The 19,523-nt window shown below is 43.6% G+C and overlaps 2 protein-coding genes across 4 annotated transcripts in view; both read right to left on the bottom strand.

Annotated features, from left to right (window-relative positions):
• Positions 1-2,088: 2,088 nt before the first annotated feature.
• amh (anti-Mullerian hormone) lies at positions 2,089-5,910 on the bottom strand. The gene is made up of 7 exons (XM_030050556.1): positions 5,584-5,910; positions 4,942-5,283; positions 4,685-4,845; positions 4,022-4,127; positions 3,834-3,933; positions 3,300-3,730; positions 2,089-3,175 (listed from the first exon to the last, which is right to left on the bottom strand). Exons 1-7 carry the CDS (start codon positions 5,708-5,710, stop codon positions 2,766-2,768), a joined length of 1,677 nt encoding a protein of 558 aa, XP_029906416.1. The 5' UTR covers positions 5,711-5,910; the 3' UTR covers positions 2,089-2,765.
• A 1,374-nt stretch (positions 5,911-7,284) lies between these two features.
• The window catches only part of dot1l (DOT1-like histone H3K79 methyltransferase), a 30,660-nt gene continuing 18,421 nt past the window's right edge, over positions 7,285-19,523 (bottom strand). For 2 of the 3 annotated variants that reach the window (XM_030050246.1, XM_030050245.1), the window contains exons 19-29: positions 18,370-18,495; positions 17,603-18,042; positions 17,347-17,449; positions 17,040-17,189; positions 16,591-16,633; positions 15,700-16,325; positions 14,878-15,083; positions 14,658-14,731; positions 13,871-14,563; positions 12,228-13,075; positions 7,285-12,067 (exon numbers count right to left, since the gene is read on the bottom strand). In XM_030050246.1, coding sequence (XP_029906106.1) covers positions 12,396-13,075; positions 13,871-14,563; positions 14,658-14,731; positions 14,878-15,083; positions 15,700-16,325; positions 16,591-16,633; positions 17,040-17,189; positions 17,347-17,449; positions 17,603-18,042; positions 18,370-18,495 — 3,141 coding nt within the window. In that variant the 3' untranslated portion in view covers positions 7,285-12,067; positions 12,228-12,395. The remainder of the gene's footprint in view (positions 12,068-12,227; positions 13,076-13,870; positions 14,564-14,657; positions 14,732-14,877; positions 15,084-15,699; positions 16,326-16,590; positions 16,634-17,039; positions 17,190-17,346; positions 17,450-17,602; positions 18,043-18,369; positions 18,496-19,523) is intronic. The other variant, XM_030050247.1, reaches the window with a different exon arrangement.

Genomic DNA, 19,523 nt, shown 5'->3' on the forward strand with positions numbered 1-19,523 from the left:
ATGTGGGCAGACAAAGAATGAGTTACGCTGTCCTGTCACCTGCCTCTGGGGTGCTTTTGAGCAAGGCACTGAGTGGTTGTACTGTGCAGCCTCCAGGTGGAAATGAATGACTTGCTGGAAAAGAGCAAGCATGTTCAGTCTTTCCTCCTTGAATAAAAAGACTACAAAACATCAAACTGCCCACTATGACAGCAGGAAAATCCATGAATGTTTAATCACCTAATTTAATTTAGTATCAATCCTCATCATTTTGAGCATAATACCTTAACTCAGAGTGGCATACAATGTAGCTGCAGCCCAGTGTCAACAATATCAGCACTTAACTGTGGAATATCATTTTTCTTTTTTCTCTAGCCGCCATCTGTGCCTGCCAATCAAGCAGCAGAGGAATATGGTGCAGGGTGTGTTATGAGCCTCTCGCCAGCCCTTACAGGACAGAGAGCACCATCAGCACAGCAGTACCAGCCCTCAGTTACACGGTGAGACACTGCTGTCAGCATTCATATCCAGTAAGTTTCTGTCTTTTTTATGTGGGCTGCTATATAACTAAACATGGAACTTACTGTCAGGTACTTTTCCAACAGGCGCACATGTCTATTTTAGGCCGTGTTATATGAGTCTATGGCGTACAGTTTACAGGACTGATCGTAAGTGGTGCTGCAGACATGTGTAGTGTGCAAAGAGTTGGATATTCAGTTGTCTTTATGTGTGATCCAAATGTCACAACTTCATTTCATTTTGGATGCAAATTTAAACCTCGACCCACAGGACTTCAGAAACGAGAGCTGGAACTAAATCACCAGACAGAACCAAAAGTAAGATAAGCCTACATCCCAAGCAACCAACTGATTTCTGTGCTAATTACATTACATTTTACAGGGTGTAATGCTCCATACAGCTGACTGTTCTGTGTTTATCTTTAAGTGACGTATGAGCGGATTCTGTCCATGCAAAGTCTGAGTGAGGTCCCAAACCCATGGAAGGGAATCACAATGAACCGCTGCTTAGTGTTGGCCCTAGTCATCGTGATCGTGAGCTCAAGTGTAAATGAACTGCATGGTAAGCACTAAAATGTGATCATTCTCTTAATATGTTCATATTGTCGCTGTGCTCACAGAGAGAAAACACAGCTGACATGGAACAGCTGGACTAGAAGGATCCTAAACAAGTAGTATCCAATACTGAGTGAAATTTTGCTTGTGTTACTTTTAAAACTGTTGCTGTCTCTCCTGCTTTTACAGTCCTAGTTTTTTGTATTGTGTATTTAATTTCACTGTGTGGCCAATGCCTGGTCTTAAGCTGTTTCTCCCTCCATTTAACTCATGTTTAAGCCTTCACTCTGTCATTTTGTTGTCTAGAAGCCGTGGATTATCTCTATGAGGAGACGGACCTGGGCATAATGTCTTTCTTTGGAGGTGTGGAAGACACCTCTGTGTCTCAGGTACTGTCTAAAGCTAATCAGATGTGCCCTTAAATCAAGGCTTTTTTTTAACCAGAGCAATTTAAAACACTATGACTCTCTGTAATATGACTAAAAATGAATGACCCAAGTGATTACTGAGAATTAAAACCAAGTTAAAAACATCAGCTATTCACAAATCTAAAAAAAAAAAAAAGCATAGATTCTAATACAGACTGAGGGTTTTGTGTTTTGTCCCAGTACACAATTTCTTCCTGCTGTGAAAACATACATGTAAAATCTCATCAATGAAATGAAACCATAATAAATCACTGGATTTAGAAGGATAATAACAATTTTTGTAATATTATATTTGCCTTTTCATGTGGTTTTATACTTAATGCCTTTTCTCAAACAATTGTTGGGGCCAATGCTTTGTGAAACGTGTGAGCCCAAGCCTGTTTCTTCCTGTTGTCTGCCTGCAGGGCTCTGTGTGGGACAGTCTGATGTGGTGGAGCTGGGGATCTGAAGACCTCGGAGTGATACGAAGAAGAAAAAAGCCAATCACAGCTAAAGGCATCCTGAAACCCAAACCTAAAGAGTGACATGTAAAGTGATGTGACGCCATGTACAAGTGAGGAGTCGAGAGGTAGAAGTCGGCAACGTCTGTAGCAACAGTGAGGCAGGAGTACGAACACACGGTCAACAGTGCACTTTGACTTTAATAATATACAGAAATGAAACTACACATTCAGCCATTTTCTACTCTGCATTGTGTGGGTTGCACAAAGCCAAATTAACTTTAACTTACACTGTCTTTTCCAGGGCATTAATTTAGAAACTCATTTATTACCACATTGGAGTGTAGTCTTAAATAAAACCAGCAGTAACATGTCAGTGTTTAGAATTAGATGTTTCTGTTAATGATAATGATAATGACAGTGTTAATCTGTCAGCAAATACATTACACAAATACGACTTAGCTGCAGTAAAAATGGGTAACACTGTAAATCTTCTCACATAACATAACAAGATACTGCTACTGATTACAGCATTATATTGTAGAATTATGAAAAGTATTTTGGTTTCCATACAATTGATTATGTATCAGTGTGAGAAACTGTTGTGCATATCTACTTGGAATACACTGTTAAATGATTATATCAAATAATTCTGATTAAATAAACAGTCTTCTCTAAGTAAAAGCGTGTTTTACTAGTGTATTTATCCTACGTGGCACAAATGCGTGAAGTGAGGCTCTTTGTCCACCAAACAAACCATGTTCAGTCATTGTTATCTCGCTGATGTGAAATGTCTTTGCTGTCACACTCACATCTTTAGGTAAAACCACAACAGGAGAAGGCATTTAGCGGCACCCACACTCTTTGGCCACCATGTTGGGTTTAATGCAGATGTACGTCCCGTCACTGTTCCACTCCACCACCTCCAGGTCCTCATAGGCCACGGGCACACAGCACAGCGGGCGCTCCAGCTCTATGCCGTGCTCAATCTGTTTGTGCAGCAGGATGGCATGGTTGTTCACGTTGGGCAGTGAGTTACCTGGAGATAAGTCGCAGATGCCTTGGCAGTTGTTGATGGTAGCGGCATTTGGGCCGACAAAATACTTTTCAAGGGACACATTGAGGCTGTGCAGCCCACACAGGTTCCTCCACATCTGGCCCGCTCTGGTGGCCCGCAGTCCTCTCTCAGCCTCGTAAGCACGTGCCACCGTCTGTAGGGCCTTCAGCAGAAGAAAGGCACAGTATTGCCTCTCTCCTGGTTTGCATGTATGTGGAAGAGAGAAAAAACAAATTGCACCATGGCAATACATGTTCTTAATAACAATCACAAATCTTGAATGCTTATTTTTTTTTTTTTATAAGAGACTGGATTCATGTACCTGCAGCTGGTTCATTCTTGGGAAATGCACTGAATGCTTTGAGCCTCCCCAGCCTCTCCATGACAGTGTGACCCATCTCCTCTTCCTTGATGATCTCTGTTACCTGCGCCATGACATGCTCCAGCCTCTGCCTGAGCACCTCTAGCAGTGCAGGAGGCAGGGCCAGCTCCCTGCTCTGCACCAGGAGCTCAGAGCCCTGCGCCGGGAAGGAGAAGAGCGTGGGTGCCGATGAGTTGAGCAACCCTGCCAGGAGGGTCTCGCTGGAGGATACCCCCAGTTTGAGGGGAGGCAGGGAGTGTAAGGAGTCCAGCTGTACTGAAATGGACTCGGTTTGATCCTGAAGCAGAACATCACCCAGGAACTTCTGCAGCTCACAGAGGAACAAGCATGTCTCTGAGGGGTCCGGGGATGAGCTTGCAACTTGTGTAGCTCTGAGGAAGATAATTTAAGAAAAAAAAAAAACTGTTACAGCCTCACAGAGCACCACTATGGCCTTGTAAAATCTAAAAAGGGGAACATAGGAGCCAAGGCAACCTCAGATAAGTTCCTCTGTCTGCCAAGAAAAGCAGAATCGGAGTCATGCTGATGTTGCTTCCTGATTCCTCACCAAGAAGGAGCTCTTGTTCCTTTTGCCCTGCAAAGAGTGTAAATATACTTCTGTCAAAGAGGAAGAATGCACATTGCCCAAGTGGATCAACTTAAAAGAAAAAAAAAGTCCTTACCTGTGTCAGGGGACTCAACAGATAACTGCCATTTCTGATCAACACTGCCGTCTGATGCCTTTCCTGTCAATATGATGAACTGCGTTCCCTCTGAGATGCATGCAGTCTAAGGAAAGACAACAACAGATCTGTGTGGGCCACAATGTGTAGGGCATTTGTTTCAGTAAGTAGGTGTGAAATCTGCAGGTTTGTTGCCTTAGTATCTGTATCTGTAGTATCTGTATAGTATCTGTTTTGAATTGCAACCGGAATCTCCATATTCACAACTTATTCTGGCTGATATTCAACACTCAAATTTTACTTTTCTTAAAGCATCAGGAAAAAATCTACCAGTTTGATTAGATAATATTACTAGTTTCTAATGCAGTTTCACTTGGCTTGGAGTTTTTTTCTGAGAACAAGTGTAAATACATTGGGAAAAAAAGGCAGAATAAGGCGGATCAGCCCTTTAGTATCAACATTACATTTGTTTCAAGAAAATTGTGGATGCAAGTTAATTAGCAGTGGAAACAAGCAGAATTACCTCATCCCACTGGCATATTTTTTTCACTTTTTTTTTTTAAAGAAAAATAAATGACTTGATTTTGCAGTGCTACAGTATTTCAAAAATATTACATTTCGGGAATGCATTCAGGCAATATTCACATAATGTCAAGTGCTTACCTGTGTGTCAGGGTGCAGAGACTGACTAGAGAAAGTGACATCAAAGTTTCTCCCTGTGACGGGACGTCCAAACACCAAGAGCAGTACCGGATTTAGCTGGGGCAGGGGAGACTGTGGGATGTCAAGAGTCAGTACAAGCCTTCCTTCCTCAGCCGACACTTCTGATGGAGAAAACAAACAAGAAAAAATATATAACAAAATGTATACACACACAATCAAATGGAAAAAAGCTGTTCAAAGTGAGCATGACTGAATACCTTTGGTTGGGTGCACAATACCAACTCCATTTCTCTGGTCTCTGTTTGCTGCATTAATGAGCTCTGACAAGACGGCGCCTGACGAACCATCAGATTTGGTGCAGACTCCAAACCGGGTCAGACTGCTGTTTGTCACTTCACTGTCATTCCCCAAACCTTCGCGCAACACTGCAAATACACCATCCAGAATGTCCCCGTGACCCTGTGCACCCTGAGAGCACGGGGCATCTTCAGGGACATGATGGGACGTGATGGTGTCTTTTGATGTCAGGGCATAACCTGCATTTTTGACTCCCATCTGTTTGGAATCCGTTGTGTGGTGGGACCTCTTGTCTCTTGTCACTGAATTGGAAAAAAAAAAATACAAGCACTGAAAAACAGCATTCTGCACGCAGATTAAAGATAGATTAACTTTAATCTGTGAGCGGCATGCTGATGTCACCCTCACCCAATAACAAAAGAAGATTCAGAGCCTAGTTATTTTGAACAGCAATCATGGCATTGGTGAAAACTATGAAGATTAATGCACAAGCTACAGAATTGCACCGAAATATGAAAAGGCCAAGAACAATATATAAAACAGCAATTTCCAGAGAGCACAGGGGCAATTATGTGTGTGTGTGTGTGTGTGCTAAGCCTGACCTGTCCTTGGTGCTGAGTCCAGCTTCTGTCCATGAGGGCCATCCATGTCTGGGACCAGCAGGGGCACACACTCTGTTGCCCAAAACAGCATCAGTGCTGCACAATGTAAAACATACACACAAACCATTCTTGGTTGTCTCTGTCTGTCTGTCTGTCTCTCTGTCTGTCTGTCTGGTCAGGTCCTTCTCACTTCTTTTGGACGGGTCAAGCTCTGAGGATGGAATTTATATGATCCCACACGCCTCTCTCACCAAATGGGGAATCATCTGCCAAAATAGCTTTGGAAAACTGTGTGTCCTTGACGAGCTGGATGACAGGACGCTGTTTCAACACAGTTTTGTTTGCCACATTGTTCAAGTGCTGTCTACCTCTTGGTCTCTTGGAACAGCAAGTGCTCAGGGGTTCAACTGAGATAGTTTAAGGGGATATGGGGATGAAAAGCAAACAACAGGCAGTTTTACTGGTTCAGACACACACCTAACCTCCCTACCAGTCGACTCAGACCAGCGTTAACGGGGACAGCCATCAGAAAGATGTCAGGGTTCAAGACGATGACAGATTGGACGTAGGTTCCTCATGAGTGCCAAAGACTGGAAGATCAGAGGTGTTGTGTTACTGTCCTTATTAAATAGTTTCACACTCACCTGATAGAGGTGTATATTAAGGGTGTTAAAACTTACAGGATAACCCTTCAGAAATTAAATTGGAGATGTGTGCATAACAAAAAAAGAGCATCCAGCACTCGTGCATCTTGTACATAGACCTACTCCATGGCCATTTTTAGGAACATTAGTGTGGCATTATTTCATCTGATGCTGTTTGGTATCCAGACACCAGGAATCTGTCCTTAGACCTGGCTCTGGTTTAATGAAATCTCACAGCTGCAGCCTTGTTTTGCAGACAACCAAGGTCTCCGCACTGCTCAGTGGCAGTGGATGCCAAGAGATAAAGTCAAGGCTCATTCTTGACCAGATTCACAGATCTCCCATACAGAATAACAAGCGTTGTTTATCACTCTCCGATGGTGCTTAACCCTATAAAGCCATTTGTATCATATATGATACACATTTTCAATTCAGTTTTTCGTTTTCAGTTTAATCAACACTTGACCAAAATATTGTTGTATACCTTTGGACACTTCCCCTGTTCACCCTGGACCATACCATTGGGATAAATGTTTGCCTCTCACAGCAGCGATGTCTATACTGTGGGAACCAGCATGGCTTGTGTAGTACTTCACATCTAAAAATCTTTGTGGTGATTCAAAAATTATATAGAGGTTAGGGTTAGATTTAATTTAATGCATATTACTGCTCTGAATTTAGTAGTCCACTTTGCCACTGTGTAATTACTGCTTTTAATATTGTGGATGTTTTCTGTACAGTCATGCGTGGGGCCTAAGCACTCCCCTTTGTGTGCTGCCAAAACTAAATCCATATACATCAGACTAGAGCCAAAATGAACTTAAGATCTTGAAATAAAGGCATTACCTAATGATTTAAAAGTGTTGGCTGATCATTTCCCAGTGGCTCTAGCATACCTTTTGTCTGAGACTCTACATGCTTTCCCTGCTAGAGACAGTGACAATCAGAAACACCATCAGCCCATTTTTGGTCATGTAATGAAGTGTATGGTTATTATGTGTAACTATGTGCTCCACAGTCATATAATTCTCAACACGCATAACAAAATGAAATCCAATGTTATACAAAAAATGTTTTTAATGATCATAAAAAGCAGGAAAAAAAACATCTCAAATTCAAATTGTCATTATAACATCTTAAGATAAAAGCACCAACACCAAACAGCAAGAATTTTCCCGTGAAAACCCAGGGCTTTTGGAAAGTAGGTTTGCCGTTATTGCACCTCAAACCTGCCCTGGCTTTACTGATCAGAGATCACTATACACAGATCACATTTGTCTTTCAGTGACGGCTCCCCCAGTGTAAAGGGATCATAACAAAGGACAATGAGCTTCCTTCTCAGAGAGACACAGATGGAGACAGATGCCTTTGTGACAGGAGGAAGATGCTGAAAGTTGTAGCCATTCCACAGCTTCTTAAGATCAAACTGATGTATAAAGCTTTAGAAAGCAGGATTTGGCTGAAGAGGCTGGATGTATGTGACAGTGAGAATGTATCATAGATAGTGTGAAGAATATCTCTAAGGCCATTTATCAGCTGAAAGCACCTATAGCCAATTCTCAGGTTACCTTGATAATACACACACGAGGTGCTGCCACATGGTCCTGAGCTGGGTGGGGGGAAGGGAGAGCGGGACTTCATCGTGCCACGAGATGGTAGAAAGATTCGTGGCATGCAGTAGTTTAAAAGAAGTGTTACATCATTTCAAACAATCTGAGGAAGTTCCTGAGTAAGACCTTTGGCAGGATTTAGAGTAAACAGTCTCGACTGCAAAGCTCTCACAGATAAATGTACCAATTATGTACCAGGATGGAGCATGCTGGAGAACTGCATAGGAGCTTTAGGTTAAAGTCACGCTTACATGCCAAAGGACTTGAATATTTGCACCTCATCCCTTTGACTGATTATACAAAGTAGCTACAATTAAGCAATCGGTTGAAACGTGTAACACAAGTTTAGATATTCACGGAGCGTTCTCACTCACACATACATTACAACTGCCAATCCAGATTATAGGAAGTTCTGCAGGTTAGAAGGGACATCAGAAAGCCACCGAGCAAGCTTGTGTTGAAGATTATTCAACCATCCCTCCCTACAGCACAGCAGGAGAGGAGTAGTATTTATCAATAGCTGCATTTTCCTTGTTTTAAGTGAAGGAGAGCACCGTGCTGTTTGACTAATAGTATTAAAAAAAATGATTGGAATCTTCAGTCACAATTAAAACCATAATATATAACAACTGCAATTGTATCAAACACCAAGAATAAGAAAATTAAAACAGCATTAACAATAACAATAATTACAAAAGACCTCTCAGTGCTGGTAACAAAAGGACTGCAGCCTCTCTGGTTATGTTCTATCATGTGAAAATGACTCTCCTCCTCACTAGAGAACTTGCAGATCACAGAGCAATCGACTCTACATGACAGCATTTTTACTATAAAGCTTTGATTAGTCTAATCTTCCCTTGGACACACATTGGCAAATGAAAACACACACACTCACACACACACACACACACATACACACACACACACATACTGAGCTGAAGTGTAATCCTGCTTCTTGTGTTTTCCGTCAGAAGAAAAGGAAGCTTGACGGCGCTCACTCCTACCCAATTTATACCCCAAGCACAAGTGTTTCACATCAGCGCATCTTTTGCCGTTATGTTCACACGAGTCGTCTGAGGACAGGAAGTGCGTATGAGGGATTGAGATTTAATTTTGTATGCACCAAAAAAATATTGTTTTTAAAATCTGAATTGCTGTGGTATGGAGAAAGCACCATTTTTTTTTCCCAGTCTGAAAAACCAGAGCGATAAGACATCTGATCCAAATAACAGTTCTAGTGCCAGAACCTAGCTGCGCTGTGTCACAGCACATCTCTGTATGTGCGCCAACGACACACACTTTGAGATTCTATTTCTGTGGAGAGTATATCACAAGAGTACAGGCACTGTCGTGTGAAGGTGTTGGGCGCCTGTTGTTAAGGTCCTGTGGTAGCAATTTTCTGCTCTCCTTGGCTTCAAGCCTCTCCTGTTTTACAGGCCGGATAGAAGGGTCACAACGCCAGCACCAAAACACCCCGCACCTCCACATGTAGCTGTTTCTAATTCACTTATATATATAATATAATATATATATATACCTTTCTGTTTTATGAAGAAGACATAGACATACAAAGAAAAACGAACAAAAACATATGTACAAAAACAGTGTGTCTTGTTCACTAACAAATAGCCTGGACAAGCAGCACAGTTCTGAGAGCAAAGGGGATTGGCTGTACGTGTAAAAATCCTGCGTGAGAAACACACCTATCGAGGGCCTAAAACCTTTTGAATTTGACTGAGCCAGCTGTTGCAGAGTAGTTTTATCCAAACATGTGGTGTCTACAGTTGTACACTAGGCTTAGAAACAAACAAACAATAGCATATTAAATATGGGAAAGGGAATGCCAGTACATGGCAATAAAATGTCCCTGTGTACAAGCAGCACCAAGTATTCATTTGTTGTTGTTGTTTTTTGATGTTTTCAATATAGAATAAATAAGATCAGGCACAGTCTAACGTTAGCACCATGTTTTCAGACTGTGAGTCAAGTACACACACTATTGCATTCTACACTGTCAACACATTTCTGAATAAAAAAAGGAAAACAAATATCAAAACAAATGGAGAGACTGACAGCATAAATATAATAATCTAAATTATACACAATTATACAGTCTGAGAATGAATCCCCTTCACAGTACAAACATTGTTTACAAGAACAAATTACATAACAAAAGCAAACAAAAAGGTGTGAAAACAGTCCAGTAGTTTGTTGTGGTTATGGTAATTTGTGTATTCCCAGTGTAAGGATGAGCATGCATGAGTCTGTTTGCGTGTGTGCATGTATGTTAACTAATGGAAAATGAATGTGTCCACATGTCTTTTTAAGTCCCATTTATTTGCTTACCACTACAGTTTCCCAACAGCAGGATAATATGAACAAGTCTAGCTTAAGAAAAGTCCTGCATGTTTGTGAATGTCAAGATTTTCAGCTGTGGTCCCACATCATCATGTGACAAACCAAAGTAACGGCTGAAAAAAACAATTCTATCAGAAAACCCAAAAATTATTTTGGATGTTAAACGTTTTTACGGTGACAGGTCCAGATTCAGCTAAACTAAACTTAAACAACTGCGTGGCAAACGTTTTCTTTGACAACAGTGGGCACTGCCATTTCTTTACCAGAGATCAGCTAACATGGTTCATTCAAACAGTGCAATACTACACTGAGTGTTATCTCAAATGATCAATTTCATTGGGTCTTTTTCTTGAATAAATAATTTCAACAGTCACAATCCTGCCACAAACAGCCCCAGGGAGGGGGAAGGGAGTTATTTCAGTTTAAAGAGCTCTGCTAAGCATTACCCATAACCCATGACATGTATCTGCTAATTCAACATGTTTTCAAAAATGGCCTGACATCTGTTAAACATCTGGGTTGTCATAGCATTAACTCATATCATACTGATCCTAAATTTCATGTTTTGAGACGTCGTTACGACATAAGTTTACCATTTCAGTCCTTGATCCTTTTTTATTCTCATGAGTCAGCTCTTGTATGATTTGTTGTTTTATTACTCTTCATCTTGTGTTGCACTCTGCTTACTGCCCTGTCTGTTTTCTCTCCCTTTTCTCCCATATCCCCTTTTGTTTAACTGCCTATTGTTAACAATAATATTTGTTATTTCATGATGTCTGTCAGTACAGCTTTTACATCAATATTTCAAATATAGGCTATAAAAATATATTTTTGTACCTCTTTGCTTAGAACTATAGGGACTTCTGAATTTCTAAGTTTTTCATTTACTGTTTCATGTTCAACTTATTGCAGATGTTAAATATGAAGATATGGTGAATTAGCAACATTATCAGAGTTTTTAACGGGTTGTTAATAAACCTGCCTGGACTTGTATGTCTTCTACTGCGCGTGTAACTTTATATTATAATACACTATCCAGTGTGAAATTGGATCAAAATATGAAGTTCCTCATTTTTAATAGTCAAATTACTTGCCATACATATTTCATTTCACAGAAGGAAGAAAACTGAGAGAGGGGAGCACACACATGCAAAGAGGCACAGCTGCAAGACATCTGAGCAGAGTTCAGTGGACTGGTCTGTGCATGTTTGTGCATGCACACGTGCATGAGTGCGAGGTGAAATCTGGAGGGAACCTAGCACCTGGTGAGCTGCAGCTAGAGGCGGACCGTCTGTTCTTACATCTGTTGTAAAATGTTACATTAAATTACCAACAATAATTTATTTAACTAAGAACTAGATGGTAGTATAGTGAATGAGGCAAAAAAATGATACTGTCATCCTATAGAGCACCACAATATTTAACCAGACAGTTCAATAAAAGCTCATTCAGTGCTGGACAGCAGCCAGTACTGGTTTCCATGTGTTAAAATGGTCTAACTAGCAACCCTGTGTCCCCACCCACCCCTAAAGACTTTGAAGGAGTCTCTGAAGCTCCTTCCCTTCCAATCCACACAGAAGCATGACCAGTGCCTATGAATTCTGCTCCAGGTGACCATTAGTGGTGTGGTGTGTAAGTGTGTGTGTGTATGTGTATGTATGTGTGTATGTGTGTGTGTGTGTGTGTGTGTGTGTGTGTGTGCGTGTGTTGATGTAAGTGTTTGTGTGTATGAGATCCCAGTACAGAAGCCGGTCTTGGAGGCGGTTGGGTTGTGCAGACGATTTGAAGCACCAGTGAGTGAGTAGAGTGCCTTGGTCCACACCTGGCCATTTGCATAGGTTACTTTAGGTTGAGGTAGTTTTCATCAATTACCTGGAAGAGAGATTGGAGGAAAACTTAGTGCGAGCGGCTGACAGTTTTTGTGCGTAATAGCCTCAAAACAGCTAAAAACCATCACTTTCAAAATACAAACACACCATGTTGCACAATGTTTACACTATGATATTAATCTATAGAGCAAGTATTGACTTACCTTGTTCAAACAGAAAAACAGCTTGTGGGAGCACAGGGAAACCAGGTATCCTGTCTCTCTCACTCCCTACCAGTCTCTCTCTCTCTCTCTCTCTTTCACTTGCGCACCCCATCTGATTGCCCTTCGCCCTCCCCCTCTCCACCCTCCTCCCCTCCCTCACCCCCAGTCCTATCTAGGCCGGGAGCCCGGGAGCTGGGATGTGGTGTAGGTACCATGTATGCCCTGAGTCCTCCACATGCTTCCTCCGCCACCTGCTGAACTGCTAGCCGGCAGCGGAGGGGGGAGCCGAGGGGAGTAGTGCACTGTGAAGGGGCGAGAGGAGGAAGAGGAGGAGGAGGAGGAGGAAGAGGAAGTGGACAAAGAGGAGGAAGAGAGGGAGGCAGTAGCAGCAGCAGCAGACACAGAAGCAGAGGACGCAGAGGAGGTGGAGGAGATGGAGAGAGAGAGGGATGACTGTGCTCTCTGGTGGTGGAGAGAGGAATGAGACAGGCGGGAGGAGAGGAAGGATTCTGAACGAGAAGAGGGCGGGGCGTCACAGTGTGCGGGTGCTGAAGAGGAGGGGACACTGTGGAGAGGTGGTGGAGGGGGCAGGGAGAGCGTGGGAGGAGAGGGGCTGTGCAGGACTGACTGGGTGCGGCTGTGCTGGGCCTGGGTCAAGGAGAGGGGGAGGGGCGAGGACACGGAGGCCAGTCGTGTGGAGGCTGTTTGGGGGGTGGTGTACTGCTGGGTTTGGGAGGAAGTAGAGGAAGAGGAGGAGAGACTGAGCAGGGAGCTGAGGCCTCCAGAAGTGGGCAGCGCTGCCCCAAACTGATGGGAGGACACTGAGGGAACCACGTGGTGAAATATACCTGCAAATCATACAGCAGAGACGGAGGCAGGGGCGGGGAAGAGAGCGAGATCGGAGTGGCAAAGAGAGCAAGAGGAAGGGGGACAAAGAGAGAAGCAGGGACTGAGCCAGGTTGTGCGTAGCGCCAAGCCAGTCTTACACAAGCACACAGGAAGCAAAAGTCAGTCCACTGTGACTATAGCCAGGTGAAACCAAATCAGATTGGCCAATTTAATGGGAGCCTTTACCAAAACAAAATCCATTTCTGGATGCATTTTTGTTAATTGGATTCGTCACCAAAGTGAACTGACTCTGACATAAAAAAACAGATACACCCACAGAAAATGAAAACAACAGTAGATACATCAAGTTCACTAAGAATTAAATAAAAATGGTGTTGTGTGAAGCGTCTTCTGATCAATTAACCAATTACAGAGAACAGGAGAAATTATTTTGATCTACTGATGTTAGCAGATTCTTCTAGTTCTCTACTAATGGTAAACTTTCATCGTATTAAGGAAGCAGCATTTTCCAAGGGTGTTTCCAACTTTGCTCTCAAGCAGCCAGTCACTGTCAAAGCAAAGCAGCACAAACAGTCAGTCAGTCAGTCAAACGGTCAGTCAGGTGCACAGGCAGACAGCAGCTTCGGGCTTCTACTTACCTGATTCTATATGCAGACCCAGTACCACTGACTCACACTCTTCTTCTATCAGGATGACCCAAGGCTATAACTAAGACTTCATTCTAACAGCTGAAAGATCCTGTGCCTGAGATAATTGAAATTAGGAAGAGATAATAATTAGTTTGTTATCCTCACCTCCAGCCGCTCCACCTGCCAGCCCAGCACTAGAGAAGCTTCCCAGGGCAGAGTGTCCGTTGACCAGCCGTGAGGGCCCACTCACTGTGGGTGCACCTGTCTGTGCCCCAAACAGGGACTGCAAGACAGAGGCCCCTCCAAGTGGGAACTGAGTGCCCAAGTACTGTCCCACCGAGGCTCCTGTGGCTGAGGACACTGCTACAGGACTGCCTCCCACCTTCCCGCTCAGTATGCCTCCTCCGCTGCTGGCAGCAGCAGAGATGAAGAGGTTCTGACTGGCCAGGCTGCTATTGGTCTTCAGCTCCCAGTCCCGAGGGGCCTTCTGCTTCTGGAGGGTCTGGCGCTGGTCTGGTCCACAGGTTCCCTGGACCCCCCCGCCACCACTGCTGCCTGAACCTCTGCTCCCTGCGTCCTGACTGAGGAAGGGGTTGGGGCTGATGTAGGCAGAAATGTCGCCATCACTCCCTTTCCTCACCTGCTGATGCTGCTGCTTGTGGTCAGAGTCAGAGTCTGTGCCCCGGCTGGAGCCCCCCATGCCGAAGGGTGAGCCACCCTGTCTAAGGTCAGAGGTGGGCTGTTTGGGGTCAGATATGGGTGAAAAGGTGGATTTCCACTTGCTGGTAGAGGATAAGGAAGATGAAGAGGAGGCCTCACTACCTGTGCTGTTACCGCTGCTGCTACCTGATTTCCTCCCTGGAGAAAGAAGAGAAACAGCAGTTGGCACTAGGCAGAGAAAAAAATAAAGTTCTTTGTTTTAAGTCCATCAAATGACATTTTAGTGTCTTACCTCTCTCACTATCCCCTGTTCTACTAGGTCCATCTCTGCTCTCCAAGGATATAGTGGCAATTTTTCTTTCGATTCTGAAGAGAAAAAATATTTCCAACAATGAACAAGCAAACAGTGATGGAGTTATACAGAACAGTATGCATCATTTAAGTGGACCAAAAAACAACTCAATTGTTTGAGCATATCAGTTACCAATAGTTAATTAATAATTATTTATTACCTTGAACTGGAGCTGTCAGCAGGGTATCCTGAGTCCTCATCATCAGAACTGGGGGCAGAGGAGTAATGACCCGTGCCATTGAGCTCCAAGGGGCGTTCTCTCTTCAGGATGGGAGGCTGGTCCAGGTCAGGCCCACAGGGGCTGCCACTCGACTGCTCTGGGGAGGAGATGGCCGCGATCTCAAGAGGCTGGTTGATGTTGTTCACCTGACAAGACAAAAAATACCCATATTTGGACACAGGATTCAAAATGATTTGGACACAGGATTCAACAAGGCACAATCAGTGGGTGATGCTTGACTTTAGTATTAGTGACAAAGACAACTAATGCAGCTAAGATTAGAGACATAAAAATGATTAAAAATAACCTCAGAGTACTCCCTTTAATATAAAAATACATTGCACTACTCAGATGCAGGTTTAAACTTCATCCAGTGGTATGATTGCGACACTATTTTAAGCCATAATACACCATCTTAAACAAACATATTTTACGCAATAGCTAATATTTCAGTGGAAGTCCTATTAGGAATAAGCTACTTGTATATTTCAGTTCAAATATCCCCCTGTGCGCACACTATAAAAACCAACAAAAACTATGTTTAATAGTCTGGCTAATATCAGCATTAACCAGGTTGCTCTGAATTAGGATTAAATTTCATTTTTGGGGGTTTGTGAACCAGTTATGATGTCTAAAAACATTACTGGATCCCAATTTGATAGAACTCAAAAACTGTATTTAAGACCTGAAAACCCAAGACTGTTTGTTAAGAACTATTTTAGGCACCTGTTCACTTCCTGGTGAATGTGTTGAGTGACTAACCATGGAGTTGATGTTGAGTGGTGATCCTGAGGAGTGGCTGTTGGAGCTGAGCCCAGGGAACGACCTCCTCTTTGGGGATCCGCTGGCTGTCACCGCTCCTGCCGAGCTGCGCTTCCTTCTCCCCCGCTTTCGGCCCTCCTGAGATCCAAGGCTGTGAGAGGAGTGCGATGATGACGTGTGTGTGGGTGTGTGGGTGTGCTGCGAGCCGGGCGACTGGTGGTGGTGGTTTCCATGGTTACCATGGTGGCCCTGTTTGGCTGAGTTGTTGGGATGGTGGTGGAGGCGTGATGCTCCAGCCACGCTGCCTCCACCGCTTGACGAAGAGGAAGACGAGGATGAAGAAGAGGAAGATGAGAAAAAGATTCTCCGGCGTGACTCGCTGTCCTGGGGCTCTGTGTCAGACTCGCCACCCTGACGATCCGCGCCGTCCTCTGGAAGAATCCTTGGGGGTCCATCTGCATACTGGAGCACCCCTCCAGTGCTGAGTGGGGGGCTCTGGATGGGAGCGCCCCGGCCCATTGAACCCGTCAGAGGCGTGTTGGCGTGTGGAAGAGGGGAGGAAGAAGCACCGTCATGGTCCTCAGGGTGGGAACCTCCATTCAGCAGCATTGAGCTGGAGGAGTAGCCTACAGAGAGATCAAACAGGTGAGGAGGAAAGTTTTACTGGAACAACAATAAATCAATTAATTCTTATCTATTTATATATAAATACAAAAAAATAGACATACTGTGATTACATTATCCACACATATTGTAAAACTGTCACAAATTGCAGGGGATAATGGTAGGTGTGAGGGTAATGTGACGTGTAACCTTTGAGGAATGTGCGAATACCACTATGTGGGCTATCTATGGCAATAATAGTGCATGTGTGTAGTGGGGAAATCTTACCATTGGTCTGACCTGTCTGAGACACAGGACTTGGTGTACTCCTCTGTAATCACCAATTTAAAAAAACACACCGTTATGTAAAATCAGCACTTTTCAGTGGAACAAAAAACTGCATCAAAGGACCTTAATAAAGACACAACACCCACGCTACAACAAACGTAGTTAATTCTCTAACACTATATAATGGTTTACCATATAATGACAACCCTCAACATATTTTCCCCTTATCAGTGAATGCTCTGATATTAAGTCTGTATGATACAGATGGCCTGGTCTAAATAGACCATCCTGTAAACTGAAGGTGAGAAAATTAAACTCCACAATGTGTTCATCAACACTATATACCCTGTCGAAACGTCCTTTACCTGTTCCCTTACTGTAATTTGCTCTGGGTGAGAGGACAAAATACATGTCTTACTCATAAATGTCACAGTAGTGTGAGTACCCACCAATCTCTCAGCACGGCTGGGCAGCACCACGCTGGCCAGTGGGATGCTGACTGGTAGTTTACTGGGGTGGACAGTGCTTAGAGGGATACTGATAGGCAGGCTTGTGATGGTATTGTCACCCTGGACAGATGGACTTTTCTCCTTACCACCCTACATGGGACACAAAGAGACGGAGAGAGACAGTAAAATGACTGCGTGACAACAGACAGACACAGAACCAAATATATACAGACAGGCAGGCAGAAAACTGTATCCATGTGTTGACAAAGAGAGAAATGGGGCATGTGCAGGAAAGATAAATATTTACCCTCTCAGAGCTCTTCAGAGTGGAATTCTGGGCATCTGATGAGTTTGGAGAGGGGCAGCTCTGCTTGGATCCAAGTGGGGAGGTAACATTGCCAACTTCCCCCCTGGAATAATACAGACAAATCTGGGTTTTTAACTATTTAGCTGTTTGGTGCCTTTGGAGTAAAGCTATTCATTTTAGTAAATGACTGATGAAAGTTCAGGCTCTGAGGCAAGAGAAATTTTTGACGAGGAATTAGCAGCCTGCGCCTACCCACCTGTGTGTGGACAGCCCCAGACCTCTGAAGTGGGCAGAGGCATTGGGCTCTTGGTTGAGGTGCCTCCGCAATGCAATCTTGGCTGGAGAGAAGCGTGTGTAGTCAGGGAGAGCGTGGGAGGAGCCTATCTGCCTCTGCCTGGCATCAGAGGTGGCAGGCACTATTTCATGGTCTGGGGATATGGGCAAGTAGCGGGAGAGCAGCTCCCCTTTGGTGTTAGCCCGGTCAAAACAGGGTGAGCCGGTGCCGTTGATAGACAGCTCCGGGCTGAGGCCGTTAAGGGCAGGAGTCGAGGACAGGCCAAGCTTGGAGGAGTCGATGTCTATGGAAGACCGTGGCTCCAGGGTCTTTCTGTAGGGAGACCCCTCACAGGGGCTGTAGGATTTAAGCTGTAGGAGCTCCTGCTGCCTTTGACTCTTCTCCAGCTCAACAATGCTGATCTACAAATAAACACCAGGGGGAGCCAATGCATAGGAAACAGACATCTCAGAACAATACTGAATAAAATGTCTGAGAAAAATTCAAGTCATTCATGATTTCTGTCACAAGACAGCATTTCATGAGATCTTCCTGAACCCAACATTTTATCAAAGATTTAAGCAGGTAACTAGAATAAATGCTTATTTCTGTAAGTGCAAGAGGAAAGGACAAATGTGTGAATTATTATGAAAAGGTCAGAAAAAAGAGAGCCAGGATAGAGGAGCATAAAATAGATGAAGGAGAGATGCAAGAACTAGGAAATGAAGTCATGGAGTTTGACTTTTTACCTGCAGCTCCAAGCAGTGTCTCTGTTTCTCAGAGATTTGTCTGCGCAGGGCCTGCTTCTCCTTCAGCAGACTCTCCAGACACAGAGAACCCCAATCTAGCTTCAGTTCCTCACACCTCGACTTCAGCTAGAACACACAAACAGACAATTATAAATTTATTTTCACTTGATTTACCAATGTGTATCCAGTTAACCAACAAAGCATCTGGCATGCAGTGGAGATTGACTATGCACGTAGTTAACTTGTGTATACTATAGGTAGAACATTAAGATAAAAACCCTCTGTCAGAGGAAGTGTAGTTCCATGGAGAAGGACAGACATTTTCTGAACAATGATAATGACAACAATGTGTCTGTGTCTTTATATAACAATTGTATATATCAATTGTTTTTACATTCAATAAACACATAATAATTGGCTTTCTTCAATTTGTCCAGGACATTTAAATCTTCCAAGACACATGGCCCGGGACCAATTTTTTCTAATGGAAAAATAGCTGTATAGCACAAACCAGACCTGAACAAAAGACTGTATAGGCTCGGACATACTTTCCGCATTCGCCGTGCTGCAGACTTGAACCAGTTGTGCAGATGCGAGTGCAGTTCTATTCATACTACAATTGAGGGTCCACATCAGTCTGGAGTTCCATGGATGTGCATTTCCCAATCCACCGGCTCCTGCCTTTCAGCTTTCTCTTGGCCTTTACATATCTGTCTCACAGATATTTCAACTTTTGACGGAGGGCATTTTCAGCTCTCCCAAGTGTTTGAGCAATTTCTCAGCAGGAGTTCAATATCATTTGGCTGTCTTTGCATTCTTTCAAAAACGAATTACATGAATGTGAATAACAGCAGATCTCGCACAAATTTTCTTCAAAAACAACGATTTTGTTATCTGGAGCGCACACAGTTGACACACTTATTATGCGTACAGTCCATACAGTCATAAATTTTGGGCTGCTTTTGGGTATTCACTAAGGGCTCTGAGTGGACCCTTGCAGACAGGGACAGATGATATTTACATAATATGGATCTAAGTGGATCCTCTTGAACACAGAAATTATATTGTGGTCTTGCAGGTTGTGCAGAGAGCTGGGATGCAGTTTTAACGGGTATGAACCACTGGGATGATGTTATAACAATCGGGTGGAGGCT

Source organism: Myripristis murdjan, chromosome 4 (assembly GCF_902150065.1).
Source record: "Myripristis murdjan chromosome 4, fMyrMur1.1, whole genome shotgun sequence".
NCBI classification, from domain to species: Eukaryota; Metazoa; Chordata; class Actinopteri; order Holocentriformes; family Holocentridae; genus Myripristis; species Myripristis murdjan.